This window comes from Somniosus microcephalus, chromosome 4 (genome assembly GCF_052327205.1).
Source record: "Somniosus microcephalus isolate GS21.2 chromosome 4, FLI_Smic_1.0, whole genome shotgun sequence".
NCBI lineage: Eukaryota > Metazoa > Chordata > Chondrichthyes > Squaliformes > Somniosidae > Somniosus > Somniosus microcephalus.
In genome coordinates this window covers 175,338,768-175,354,044 of record NC_140990.1, presented here as the reverse complement: position 1 = coordinate 175,354,044, position 15,277 = coordinate 175,338,768, and the positions used below count along the sequence as shown (strand labels likewise).

General features: G+C 46.3%; 1 protein-coding gene across 3 annotated transcripts in view; it reads left to right on the top strand.

Moving 5' to 3' along the window:
* mdh1b (malate dehydrogenase 1B, NAD (soluble)) overlaps positions 1-15,277 on the top strand; it is a 72,101-nt gene that overhangs the window by 17,119 nt on the left and 39,705 nt on the right. For 2 of the 3 annotated variants that reach the window (XM_085985485.1, XM_085985484.1), the window contains exons 4-5: positions 2,439-2,581; positions 14,201-14,700. In XM_085985485.1, the coding sequence (XP_085841611.1) occupies positions 2,439-2,581; positions 14,201-14,700 (643 nt within the window). The remainder of the gene's footprint in view (positions 1-2,438; positions 2,582-14,200; positions 14,701-15,277) is intronic. The other variant, XM_085985486.1, reaches the window with a different exon arrangement.

The window sequence follows — 15,277 nt, the reverse complement described above, 5'->3', positions numbered from 1 at the left end:
GCATTGACCATCAGGAATTGCTGGGCGTGGTCGCACAACAACTGCACATTAAGTGAGTTGTAGCCTTTACGGTCACGGAAGATCTCAGGATTGTTACGCGGCGCATGCAATGCCACGTTGCTCTACTCAGAGAGAAGAAAACGTAGTCCTTTCTCCTGGTGTAGCGAGCCTCAGTGACCGCCTGGATGCAGCAATGGATGGCGAACTGGGAGATGTTAGCTATGTCTCCTGCTGCAGAATGGAAGGCTCTGCTGGCGATGAAATTGAGGGCCACGGTGACCTTGAGGGCTATTGGGAGAGCGACGGTTGCCTTACTCTCAGGCTGCAGGTCTGGTTGCAGGACATGGCAGAGTTCTCCGACCACCTCCATGCTGAAGCGTAGCCTCCTAATATACTGTTCCTCATTTAAGTGGATATGAGAAGTGCTCTCGGAGGACTCTAGGTGGGTAAGGCCTCCTGTTGAGTGCCCTCCTAGCCCTCCTCCTCCTCCCTCTGCACGCATCTTCTCCTCTTCGCTGCCACTTTTCTCTCTCCCTAAGATACTTCAGCGCATTGGGGACTGCTAGTAGAGCCCCCATAACTGTGAGCAGCTGTTGTGAGCAGAAGCCTTTAAATAAGAATTAAGGCTTTCTCCACTTGCGCCAACACTCCCTTAGAACGTTGAAAGAAGTTTATAAAGCTGCTGGAGTTGCAGGAAGTTCAGCTCCATTAGTTGCTGATGATCCCTTTAAATAACGCTGCTGGAGCCTCCTTCCTGCTTGTCAATGTTTGCTCAGCTGATCGCAATTAAGGCAGGCCAGTAAGTGGAGCGGCGAAGTGGAAACTCGCAGATTGGGCGTCAAGTGAGCGTTGCACGCTCACTGATGTCACAGTCTGCATAATCTCCATAATTTTCGTGAGCACCGACTATGTCAGCACTGCCACCCAGCCGAAAATGGCAGCCACTGTGGGACCCACTGGAAGCAGACGGAAGTGTAGTGGCTGCCATTTTTCCCCCCCCGAATCAGATGGTAACAGCTGATGCTAAACCCCTGAATTTTTAGCTTATAGACTCTTATTTTCCAAGCAGTAGGAGGCCTCCTTATTCCTCCTATCAAAATGCACCACCGCACACTCATCTATATTGAAATTAATTTGCCTTTTGCACACACATTCTGCAAGTTTGTTAATGTCTTCTTGTATTTTGTTGCAGTCGTCCTCAGTATTAACCATATCCACCATTTTGGAGTCATCCGCAAATTTTAATATTGTACTTCCGATTCATGAGCCCAAAACATGTAAATGATGAACAGGGGTCCCAGCACCGATCCTTGTCGAACACTACTTCCCATCTTCTGCCAGTCTGAGTAAGTTTCTATAACCTCTACTCTCTGTTTTCTGTTTTTTTAGCCAGCTTGCTATCCATTCTGCTACTTATCCCCTGACTCCAGATGCTCTGACCGTAATCACAAGTCTGCTATGTGGTACCTCATCGAAGGTACCTTTTGAAAGTCCATGTATATTATTACATCCACTGCATTACCTTTGTCTACTCGTCTGTTACCTCAAAGAATTCAACAAGGTTGGTCGAGAATGACCTTCCCTTTTAAAATCCATACTGACTATTCTTTATTATATTTTCGGTTTCTAGATGATTTTCTATTACATCTTTATAATGGGTATATGACTTTGTCTGTGGGATTAATGTAGCACACAAAGACACTTCAACCACAAAGTTTTTTTGTCCTAGGGATATAATTTCCTGCAGTAGTAGATTGCTTAATGTTTTCACATAAAATTCCTTGGTATGCTGTTTTAACACTGTCGGAAATGCAATTAAAGAAACACTTGCATTTACATAGTGCCTTTCACAACTTCAGGACATCCCAAAGCACTTTACAGCCTTTTGAACCATAGTCACTGATTTAAAGTAGGAAACGCGGCAGCCAATTTTCACATAGCAAGGTCCCACAAACAGCAATGTGATAATGACCAGATGATCTGCTTGAGTGATGTTGATTGAGAGATAAATATTGGTCAGCACAAATAGTACCTTGGGATCTTTTACATCCACCTGAGAGCGCAGATGGGAGCTCGGTTTAACGTCTCATCCAAAAGACGGCACCTCCGACAGTGCACTATTCCCTCAGTACTGGATTGGAGTGTCAGCCTAGATTTTGTGCTTAAATCTCTGGAGTGGGGCTTGAACCAAGGGTAAGAGTGTTACCCACTGAGCCAAGGCTGACACATTTTATTCTGAACTGGTAATGGCAGGGTGCACTACCAAAGGACATTAAACCCTCAGATTATAACATGTTATAACAGATTCAGGACTGTCAGTAGGAAGAAGAAACCGCAGTGACCTGAAAAACAGGAGTGAAGGATAGGCAAATGAATTATTCCTGCAGTGCAACTTCTGTAAGGAAATTGCTGAGCTTGCCTGCTTGTTTCAACTTTAGGGTTATTATGGTTTTACTTCTGATATGATGACTATACTCATGATGAAGGTTGCAAAGGAGAACTTTATTAACAACCAAAAGCAGTTGGATGAAGAATTATCCTACAAGCGTCTGAGTAAACCAATGCCAATCTGGATTAGTGGGTGAGTATAAATAGTTTTTTTTCTCATAGCCATCACTATTAATTACATAGGACATACAGCACAGAAACAGGCCATTCGCCCAACCAGCCTATGCTGGCGCTTATGCTCCAATCGAGCCTCCTTCCACCTTTGCTTATCTAACTCTATTAGCATAACCCTCTATTCGCTTCTCCCTCATATACTTACCTAGCATCCCATTAAATGCATCTATACTATTCACCTCAACCACTCCCTGTGGTAGCGAGTTCCACATTCTCACCACTCTCTGGGTAAAGAAGTTTCTTCTGAATTCCCTAATTGATTTCTTGGTGACTATCTTATATTGATGGCCTCTAGTTTTGATCTTCCCCACAAGTGGAAACACTCTCTGTGTCTACTCTATCAAAACCTTTCATAATTTTAAAGACCTCGATTAGGTCACCCCTCAGCCTTCCCTTCTCAAGAGAAAAGAGACCCAGCCTGTTCATCCTTTCCTGATAGGTATAACCTCACATTTCTGGTACCATCCTTGTAAATCTTCTCTGTACCCTCTCCAGTGCATCTATATCATTTTTTATAATATGACGACCAGAATTGTACACAGAACTCCAAGTGTGGTCCAACTAGGGTTTGATACAAGTTTAGCATAAATTCTCTACTTTTCAATTCTATCCCTCTAGAAATAAACCCTAGTGCTTGGATTGTATTTTTTATGGCCTTATTAACCTACGTCACTACTCTTAGTGACTTGTGTATTTGTACTCCAAGATACCTTTGTTCTACTATCCCATTTAGATTGTTATTTTCCAAGTAATATGTGACCTCCTTATTTTTCTTACCAAAATGTAATACCTCATACTTATGTGTTGAACTTCATTTGTCAATTGTATGCCCATTCTGCAAGTTTATTAATGTCTTCTTGCAATTTGTTGCAGTCCTCAGTATTGACTACCCCCCCCCCCCAATTTGGTGCCATCTGCAAATTTAGAAATTGTGTTTTTGATTCCAAAGTCTAAATCATTAATATAAATTGTGAATGTCAGTGGTCCCAGCACTGATCCTTGTGGGACCCCACTTTCCACCTTCTGCCAATATGAATAGCTACCCTTTACTCTTACTCTCTGCTTTCTGTCTTGAAGTCAACTAGCTATCCATTCTGCTACTTGTCCCCTGACTCCACATGCTCTGACCTTATTCATTAATCTATTATGTGGCACTTTATCGAAGGCCTTTTGGAAATCTAGATAAATTACATCTACTGCATTACCCTTGTCTACTCTCTCTGTTACCTCTTCAAAGAATTCAATGAGGTTGGTCAAGCAAGACTTTCCCTTTTGAAATCTGTGCTGACTATTCATTATTATATACAGTGGAGAATTAAAGTGACAAGTGACCGGAAGCTCGGGGTCACCCTTACGGACTGAACGGAGGTGTTCCGCAAAGCGGTCACCCAATCTGCGTTTGGTCTCCCCAATGTAGAGGAGACCACATCGTGAGCAGCGAATGCAGTATACTAAATTGCAAAAAGTACAAGTAAATCGCTGTTTCACCTGGAAGGGGTGTTTGGGGCCCTGGACAGTGGGAAGGGAGGAGGTAAAAGGGCAGGTGTTGCATCTCCTGTGCTTGCATGGGAAAGTGACGTGGGGAGGGGAAGGGCTGTTGGGGGTGATTGAGGAGTGGACCAGGGTGTTGCGGAGGGAGTGGTCCCTTCGGAATGCTGAAAGAGGAGGGGAGGGGAAGATGTGTTTGGTGGTGGGATCACGCTGGAGATGGCAGAAATGGCGGAGGATGATCCGTTGAATGTGGAGGCTGGTGGGGTGAAAGGTGAGGACAAAGGGAACCCTAACAGTCATCAATGTACCGGAAAAAGAGGTGAGGGAGGGGACCTGAGTAGTACTGGAACAAAGAGTGTTCCACATATCCTACAAAAAGGCAGGCACAGCTAGGGCCCATGTGGGTTCCCACAGCAACACCTTTAATTTGAGGAAGTGAGTGGAGTCAAAGGAGAAGTCGTTCAATGTGAGAACAAGTTCAGCCAGGCGGAGGAGGGTGGTGGATGGGGACTGGTTGGGCCTCTGTTCAAGGAAGAAGTGGAGTGCCCTCAGGCCATCCTGGTTGGGGGATGGAGGTGTAGAGGGATTGGACGTCCATAGTGAAAAGGAGACGGTTGCGGCCAGGAAACTGGAAACTGTTAAAGTGGTGGAGGGCATCAGAAGAGTCGCGAATGTAGGTGGGAAGAGACCGGACAAGGGGAGAAAAAATAGAGTCGCGATAGGAAGAAATCAGTTCCGTGGGGCAAGAACAGGCTGAAATGATGGGTCTACCAGGACAGCCCTGTTTGTGGATCTTGGGAAGGAGGTAGAAGTGGGCTGTGCAGGATTGGGGGACTATGAGGTTGACAGCCATGGAGGGAAGATCTCCAGAGGAGATGAGATCAGTGACAGTCTTGGAAACAATGGCTTGATGTTTGGTAGTGGGGTCATAGTCCAGTGGGAGGTAGGAGGAGGTGTCGGAGAGTTGGTGTTCAGCCTCCGCACGGTAGAGGTCGGTTCGCCAAACAACAACAACACCACCCTTGTCAGCAGGTTTAATGACAATGTTAGGGTTGGATCGGAGAGAATGGAGCGCTGCAAGTTCAGAGGGAGGTAGGTTGGAGTGAGTGAGGGGAGCAGTTAGCAATGAAAAGATCTAGAGAGGGTAAGAGGCCAGAGGAAGCGGTCCAGGTAGAACGAGAATTCTGAAAGGGTCAGCTGTGCGGGGAGAAGATTCCTGGCCAAAGAAATGAGCACAGAGACGAAGGCGACGGAAAAAGACCTCAGCATCGTGCCGATCTCAGAATTCATTGAGATGGGGGCGTAAGGGGATGAAGCTCAGGCCTTTGCTGAGGACTGATCATTCGGGGTCAGAGAGGGGAAGGTCAGAGGGGATAGTGAAAATACGGCAGGGGGTGAGATTGGAAGAAGGGATGGGGTCAGAGGAAAGTGAAGGGGAAGAAGGTTCCGGAGGGGTGTTGGTGTCCAAGAGTTGTTGAAGCTTGCGATCCTTGACATCTGAAAGGAAGAGTAAAAGTTTTTTGTTGAGGCAAAGGATGAAATGGAACTGCGGACCAGGATAGCTTTGAGATGGAGTATGTCAGTGCTGCTGAAGAGAGAGGTCGAGAGTGTTCATGTGGCGACGCATGGTGTTGAGCGTGGATCTCAGGATATGGCGAGAGCAGTAGTTTGAGGAACGCTGAATATCTTGGAGATATTTGTAATCCTGGGTGGATCCAAAACACGAAGGGTGGAATTTCAGTTGGAATCCACGTGGAATAAGTCGGAACCGGAGACAGTTGCTGAGGAAAGAGATGTGGCTGTGAAAACGAGTCTTGGCAGATACCTGATCAAACATGAGAAGGGAAACCGAGAGCAATGAAGATGAACAAGGTTGAAGAGACAAATCAAATCCCGTCGGAGAGAAGAGCAGAACTTCTTCAAGGTGGGCATTCCTAGAAGAGAAGTGGCAGAGAAAAAAAGGTGAGGGAGGGGACCTGAGTAGAACTGGAACAAAGAGTGTTCCACATATCCCACTAAAAGGCAGGCATAGCTAGGGCCCATGCGGGTTCTCATAGCAACACCTTTAATTTGGAGGAAGTGAGTGGAGTCAAAGGAGAAGTTGTTCAATGTGAGAACAAGTTCAGCCAGGTGGAGGAGGGTGGTGGTGGATGGGGACTGGTTGGGCCTCTGTTCAAGGAAGAAGCGGAGCGCCCTCAGGCCGTCCTGGTGGGGGATGGAGGTGTAGAGGGATTGGACGTCCATAGTGAAAAGGAGACGGTTGGTTTCTAGCTGTTTTTCTATTTTCTCCTTCATTAGGGATTCCATTATTTTTCCTACCACCGATGTTAAGCTGACTGGTCTATAGTTCCCTGGACATGTTTTATCTCCCTTCTTAAATATAGTTGAAGCCCATGGAATAAAAGGGACAGTGGCAGCATGGACACGAAATTGGCTAAGTGACAGGAAACAGAGTAGTGGTGAACGTTTTTTTTTTCGGACTGGAGGAAGATATACAGTGGTGAACCCCAGGGGTTGGTACTAGGACCACTGCTTTTCTTATGATCTATATTAATGATTTGGATGTGGGTGTACAGGGCACAATTTCAAAATTGGCAGATGACACAAAACTTGGAAGTCTAGTGAACAGTGAGGAGGATAGTGATAGACTTCAAGAGGACATCGGCTGGTGGAATGGGCAGACACGTGGCAGATGAAATTTAATGCAGAAAAGAGTGAAGTGATACATTTTGGTAGAAAGAATGAGGAGAGAAAATATAAACTAAAGGATACAATCCTAAAGGGGGTACATGAACAGAGAGACCGAGGGGTATATGTGCACAAATCGTTAAAGGTAGCAGGGCAGGTTGAGAAAGCGGTTAAAAAGGCTTATGGGATCCGAGGCTTCATGAATAGAGGTATAGAGTAGAAAAGTGTGGAAATTATGATGAACCTGTATAAATCACTGGTTCAGTCTCGACTGGAGTATTGTGTCCAATTCTGGGCACTGCACTTTAGGAAGAATGTGAAAGCCTTAGAGAGGGTGCAAAAAAGATTTATGAGAATGATTCCAGGGATGAGGGACATCAGTTATGTGGATAGACTGGAGAAGCTGGGGTTGTTCTCCTTAGAGCAGGGAAGATTGAGAGGAGATTTGATAGAGGTGCTCAAAATCATGAGTGGTCTGGACAGAGTAGATAGAGCAAAACTGTTCCCATTGGCAGAAGGGTCGAGAACCAGAGGACACAAATTTAAGGTGATTGTCAGAAGAACCAAAGGCGACATAAGAAAAAACCTTTTTACTCAGCGAGTCGTTGGGTTCTGAAATGCACTGCCTGAAAGGGTGGTGGAGGCAGATTCAATCTTATCTTCCAAAAGGGAGTTGGATAAGTATCTGAAAGAAAAACATTTGCAGGGCTACAGGAAAGGGTGAGGGAGTGAAACTAGCTGAGGTGTTCTTGCAGAGAGCTGGCACGGGTTCGACGGGCCAAATGGCCTTCCTCCGTGCTGTAACCATTCTATGATTCTATAATTCTATGATAGGTATTACGTTAGCTATCTGCCAGTCCTCTGGCACTATACCTTTTTCTAATGAATTATTATATATATGTAATAGTGCTGCTGCTATCTCTTCCCTACATTCTTTTAAAATAGTCTATTTCTCTTAGCCTTCTTCAGCGCATTGTTCCTCATAATTGTCAGTGTTTGACTACTGCACGCTTCTTGTAATTTTCACTACTGTGTTGGTTTGTCATTGCCTTTCTACTGTGTATTGTATTTCTTGTGACATAACATTAGCATTACTATTGAGAAAATTATCAAATTAAAATGGTCACTTTGCCTTTTATGGAGTTAATATGCCGAGAAGTACACTTCACCAAAAACTGAATATTTAAAAATATGAGCTTACATATTAGTACTTCTGACATCAGCTCAGAAACGCCCAATATACTTTTGTGACATTGCTTTACTATTTTAACAGAGACATTAACCAATTTCAAATAAAGGGTTTAATGTCTCCATTAAAATATTGGATAAAGTAATATCATATGAATTTGACGCTGTAATTCCTGGACTCTGATGTCTATCAGCCCAATTTATTTTCGAAAAGGCCACACAGGAAGCCCTTTTTAAAAATTCGCTCCTGGGATGTGGGCGTCGCTGGCAAGGCCAGCATTTATTGCCCATCCCTAATTGCCATTGAGAAGGTGGCGGTGAGCCGCCTTCTTGAACCGCTGCAGTCTGTGCGCTGAAGGTACTCCCAGAGTGCTATTAGGGAGGGAGTTCCAGGATTTTGACCCAGCGACGATGAAGGTGCGATTATATATGTCCAAGCCAGGATGGTGCATGACTTGGAGGGGAACTTGGAGGTGATGATGTTCTCAAGCACCTGCTGCCCTTGTCCTTCTAGGTGATAGAGGTCGCGGGTTTGGGAGGTGCTGTCGAAGAAGTCTTGGCGAGTTGCTGCAGTGCATTTTGTAGATGGTACACACTGCAGTCACGGTACACCGGTGGTGGAGGGAGTGAATGTTTAAGGTGGTGGATGGGATGCCGATCAAGCGGGCTGCTTTGTCCTGGATGGTGTTGAGCTTCTTGAGTGTTGTTCTTCTGTGTGTATAAGCACAGGGAAGAGAGGAATGCTTCATTTTTTGAGTCTGCCTACTAATGTTCCCCCTAAGCTGTGGGCCAGCTCGCTGCCGATCGTGCACAGCCCGGGACCAGCTTTTCCAATATTAAATTTTACGCATGCGGGGAAACTGAATTGACCGCGCAGCCCCTTAAAGGGGCCGTACACCCAAAAAAAAGTAGGGGGAACATTGGTGCCCACTAGTCTAGTAGATCAATCATATTTCTACTTTTGTTATCCATTACAGAATTTATAAGTCTTGGCTTATTTCAAGTACAGTTTATCCTTTAATCTGATTTTTTGCTTCTGAGAAGATGAGTTTCATTTATACAGGTCCAGTTACTGAATAAGGAATCAGCTGTAACAAGTCAACTCTAAATTGAAATCCAACAGGAAATTCACGCAAAACATCTTTCCCCAGAGAGTGGTTAGAATGTGGAACTCGCTGCCACATGGAGTAGTTGAGGCGAATAGCACAGATGCATTTAAGGGGAAGCTAGATAAGTACATGAGGGAGAATGAAATGGAATGGAAGGATATGCTGATAGGCTGAGATGAAATAGGGTGTGGGGTAGATTGTGTAGAGTAAAAACATCGGCATAGACCAGTTAGGCCGAATGGCCTGTCTGTGCTGTAAATTCTGTGTAATTCTATGTTTTTGCCGTGTAAAAGATAAATTCACCAAAACTAAAACGTATATCCTTTTTAAAATGTATTCTCAAGCCACATTAGCAAGTGCATAACAACTTCATTGTAGTATTGTTTTTCTCTCACAATAGGGTACTTGTGGCACTTTGTAAATGCTATCGAAAAATGTTTGCACTGCATGGAGTCTTCAACTTTGCTCTTACATTTCTTTCTCCATTTTCTAATGTCGTAATCCTTTAGCAATCTTCTGGCTCCCAGATTTAAAGTGGCATTAATGATATTAGGGAGTTTGTGAGCAAATTCACTGCCTGGGCCGGCAAAGCATATATTACAACAAGAACTCCATTTCAGAGCCGCCATTTTGGTTATAGAATGAAGTATTGTGATTCTGTTTTTGTGCTTCCATATTTATTTTTGAAACAAAATTTTAAAATGCATCACAGTATAACTGCTTCCCCTCCCTTCCTCTCATGTAGGTAGCGACTCACATATGGGGTGCAGTTGCTTGTACCCCCTTCCAGTGTGTTGCCCAAGTGGCCATTCTCATGTGTCAGGTCAAACCGTAAGTGTTGGCAGACTATTCAACTAATAAGGGGAAGGTTTGACGTTTTCCTCATGCAATGTTTGCATGTGCACAGTTCCATTTACTAGGCTTATATTCCCTTGAGTATAGAAGAGTAAGGGGTGATTTAATTTAGGTGTTTAAGATGATTAAAGGATTTGATAGGGTAGATCAAGAGAAACTATTTCCTTGGTTGGGGGAGTCCAGAACCCCTAAAATTAGAGGGAGGTGGTTCAGGGGTGATGTCAGGAAGCATTTCTTCACATAAAGGGTAGTGGAAATTTGGAACTCTCTTCCCGCAAAAAGCTGTTGAGGCTGGGGGTCAATTGAAAATTTCAAAATTGAGAATGATAGATTTTTGTTAGGTAAGGTTATTCAGGTGGGTAATTAGAGTTAAGATACAGATCAGCCATGATCTAATTGAATGGTGGAACAGGCTTGAGGGGACGAATGGCCTACTCCTGATCTTACACTTGAAGCAGGAGTTATTTTAAAGTGATCAGGAACAGGAATCTTGGCTGATTTCCATCACCCCACTTCTCCCCTCCCCCTTCCTAGCTTGGGAACATTGAAAGCACTTGTATTGTTCCCATTGTTGCTCCAGCGGAGATCAGTTAACCTAGGGATCAAGGGGGGAAATTCGGTTGGTTAGCGCCCTGTTAGCACCCCCCGGAGGCGCTAACGACTTATCACCCGAGCGCGGCGATTTTGACCTGGCACTTTGCGGTGGCGCTACACACTACCGCCACGATCTCCTGCGCCCGGAGATCGTGATGTCATAGAAACAGAAACATAGAAGATCATCAAAGCGTGCAACGCCCCAGTAGCACCCCAGACCGGAAATTGATTCTCGCCCCCTGCCTACCGCTATGAACGACAGGTAGAGGGGGATGTTTTGCAGTCGGCTGGGAGCTGGGTGAGCACTATTTAAAGGCGTGCGCTTCCTGCTTTTTCCTGTTGGCAAAATATTCTGCATACGCGGGTTGAGCGAGGGAGAGAGACGTCTGGAGACATTTAACGCTGTCCTACAAGGAGTTTTGTACCTCACCAATACTTTTCAGGTTCCCATTTCTGTCAGCTTTATTACTACCATATTTAGGAGATTAAATGGGGGCTGTACTAACACGGGGCGTCGTCGTCCAGCTTCACCTTCAGAGGCAGCAGAGGCGCAGAGAGAGAGTGGCAAACATGGCCGGGGGAGGAGGGCCAACAGGCCTGTACACAGGAGACCTTACCCTCCCAGGGTATTCCGGGAGCAATTCTCATACATTATTTGTCCGAGAAGCAGTATTTTAGAAGGCTGCGCTTCAGCAAGGAGGTGGTCACAGAGCTCTGCCACCTCCTGCAGCCAGAGCTCCAGCCTCAGCTCAGGACCAGGACGTCTCTGTCGGTGGCAGTGAAGGTGACGGTGGCTCTCAATTTCTATGCCAGCAGCTCCTTCCAGGCTTCAACTGGGGATATTGAGAATATCTCCCAGTTTGCCGTCCATTGTTGCATCTGGGAGGTCACAAATGCTCTATACCAAAGGAGAAGGGAGTACATCTCTTTCCCCATGACCCGAGACAAACAGTGTGAACGTGCATGTGGCTTCGCAGTACTCCCCCGATCGAGTCTCGCGTTTCATTGTGTGCTGTACATAAACATCCAACTTTAGGACAAACATTCCCCCCATTTGTTTGAGAATTTTTTGTTATTCACCTTTCGAGAATGATCTCCCTCCCCTTCGCACTCCCCCCTTCCCACCCTACTGCTCCTCCGTAATGTGGCCCCAGTGGCTACAGCAAGGCTGGCAGAATGCTGCTGAATGTTGGATCCAGAGACTGCAGATGGTCTTGAAGGACGTCCTTGACCAGCTCTGGGCCTGGAGGGCCCGGCTGCAGACTGCACCAACTCTGCCTGGGCGGCAGCAGTCTGGGCTGGCTGTGTTACAGGCTGTGGCAAGTGCAATGGTGGAGTGGCAGCAGGAATGCTGTCATCCTGAGAGAGTACAGTACCTTCCTGCTCAACCGACACACTGCCACTCCCCCGGGGCAGTACCTCAGCATCCGGAGCTAACTGCTTGAGCACGGATTGCTGGCCTGCTGCGACACCGTGAGATCCCTGGTGGACTGAGGGTGACCCAGCGATGATGGCAGCAGTCAGCGCTTGCATAACCTCAATCTGAGACCGCATGAGAGCAGTCTGGCATTGGATGGCACCAACCAATGACTCAATTCCAGCACTAAGCAATTGCATTGCCTCGGCCTGTGCTGCAATAGATGCTGCCACCTCACCCATTACATGCAGCATGGGGTCTGGGTCCCCACAGTCCCTCTGCAATTCAACCATCCTCTGCAACAAGGCAAGGATGGCGGACTCCTCCACGCTCCCAGCCAGTGCATCCATGCTGTCGGGCACCCTTGCCATTGCACCCGTGAGCTCTGTATGCATGCTCATTGCCTGAGTATTCATCACCACTATATCGAGGTCCTCTTCCGAGTCCTGTGCAGCAGAACTCATGTGCCCCTCCGGGTGATAACCCCTGAGCTTCCCTTCCCCCATGGCGTTGCTGCAGGCGGCTGGGTCTCAGAGCTTCACCCAGATCAGATCTAAACCCCCTGCTCCCCACCAGTGAACGCGTGACCCCAGTGTCGGATGTATCGCCCTCAGGAGACGCAGGCGGTGAGGTGCGGGCTTCGTCTTCCTCCTCCTCTTCCGCGCCGCTGCCACTGGGAGGCTGAGGGACAGGCTGGTCAGTTGGTGGGTCACTATCTGATAGCAGGAAGGTACAAGAGTGGCTTTAACGTGAGTCCAGGGGGACAGGAAGGGAGTAAGTAATGGAGACAGTATAGTTAGATGGAAAGTGTAAAAGGCTAGTGTTGTGAGGGGTAGTGGTATGAGAGAGGAGAGAGAGATGATGAACATACCGTTGCTGTCCCCAAGGGGGTCGACCACTCCAACGGCCATAGCGCCGATGACATGACTGGTGATGAGTCTGTGGACTCGCTCCTCCAGTTGTGTGAGAGGGTGCAGCTCCGCCTGTCCTCCTTCTGTGAATTGTTGTTCCCTCCGGTTATGTGAAAGCTTGGCCTGCAAGAAAAAGGACAGCGTCTGAGTGAATATGCAGCCATGTGTTTGGCAGATGTGCCTACCATAGTTGAATAGCCATTAATGTCTGCAAGGTGTGGGATGTGCATGTGACTTTTATTAGATAGGCATAGTTGTTGGGTGAGTGTTGGGGATTTGGGAATTTACACCGTCTGTGCACAGGTTGAGATGGTGGGATGTAGAGGTTTTTCAAGCATGTACTCACCCTGACCACCCGAGTGAGGTTGTTGAATTTCTTATGGCACTGGTATGAGTCCTTTGGACCAGGCTCCTGGATGAAATGTGCTGGGCAACCTCCCTCCACACCCTTGTAAACTCCTGGGGCAATGGCCTCTTGCCAGTCTCTGGAAACAGCGCTGCCCGTCGGCGTTCCACAGTGCCAACCAGAGCCACCAATGCCTGGTCGCTAAACTGGCAAGCTCTCTCCCTGGGCCTCTGAGTAGCCATCATGAATCTTTGCTGAAGATTTTTACCTTCTTGCAGGCTGAGGTCAAACGCTGCAATGATCAGGGTGAGGCTGTGCAGCAAGATGGACCCTCCTCTTTAAGAACTGGAAGGCGCCAGTCTGTCTGAGTACACATCGCTTGAGCTTGAGTAGAGCTCTGAGGTAGCGCCTCGTTCCCTGACATTAGCACCCTACAAGAGGTGTGTAGCGCTTGATTTAGCGCTCCAATCACCCTCGGGGCGCTGGAGACGAATTTCGCGGTCGGTGGCGATAATTTGTGCCAGGTGCTAAAATTTGCGCCTGGGCATACCAAATTTTTCCCCCCAAACCTGTAACTTACCTGATCTATACAGCTCAGTACTACACCAAACAGTGGGCTTTATCCATTGAGCTATCAACGAAGCTAAGCATAGCAACCTGGCTCCCAGAAACTGCAATAAATCTATACAGCACATAGAAAAAGCTTTTTTTTCCAGTCAAAGTGGAGATATATATCAATACTTTGATTGTATAAATAGTATATACCACATGGCTATGTAATTTATGGATCCCACTGGGAATAGAATGCTTGTGATTTCATTGTGTAGCTCTTGTGCAGTTGGTTCCACTCATAATGCTTTATTGCGAATGTAACCAAGTGGGTCTCCTACTTTATAGTAAAAACCATTAATTGAAATAATCTGTGGACATTGGAGGATCAGTTACATAGTTCACTTACGTGATTTGCTTCATATTTTAGAGCATTGAGTCCTGCATGTACTAATCTGATCCCTACCTTGCTAAATGGGGAGCTGTTTGGTGAAGAAAAAGAGATCAGCTTACACCTGCTGGACACTGAAAGCTCCCCAGAGTTATTGAATGGCATGCAAATGGAGATTGAAGATATGGCCTGGCCCCTGCTCCATGAAGTAACAGTGCAACATACCCTAAGAAAGGCTTTCATGGATGCCGAGATTGTCATTGTTCTCAACGATATCGTGCCAGATGAAAGTCAATCAATTGAAGACTGCTACAAAGAGATGGCCTCTCTCTACCAAGACCTTGGCGTTAGGATTGACACCTTTGCAAAATCCAGTGTCCGTGTGCTTGTGGCCGGTGATTACATCTTGAATTTGAAAACGTACTTCCTCATGCATAATACATTTTCTATTGATCATAGTAATTTTATAGCCGTGCCAACTCAGTTGGAAGGCGAAGTCCGAGCACAGCTAGCTAAGAAGTTGAATGTGAATACACAAGGTGGGTGCGTTTTACTCTTTGTTGCCTCTTTCAAACCTCTCTGCTCCCTCATACAGATGCTTGCCTCCACAGAGCCATGTCCATATCTGCGAGCGTATCACTTGATTAATTAACATAAAGAGTCAAAGACCCCCGCAATATCAATTTTATCCCACTTATGGAACTGAGCAGAGCTACTCTGGCACCTGTGAATTATCAAATTCATGGGGCACAAGTCATACTTCTCAAGCATCCCTCCTCTCTCTCTGCCCTGCAAATCCCACGGCAGCATTAAAGAGACAGAGAGCAGGCAGTTCAGCTATCCAACCCGTTATCCTGACCCTTGTGTTGAGGGCACGGAGTGTTCCCTAGGAGCAGGGAGCCATGAAAATTGGCCGTTATTTGTGGCCTACAGGGCTACATGATGTGCTTTTCAGTGACCCATTAAAATAGAAACACTGATGAACAAGAGTATCAGCAACTTTTTGAACTTAGTATAGGCTGATCGAAAAATTAAATGCCCCCTTATCTCCTATACATTATAAATCTGTACGAAGATAGGACTGTTCTTTAGGTTGCCTCTGTACTTCAGCTTTCA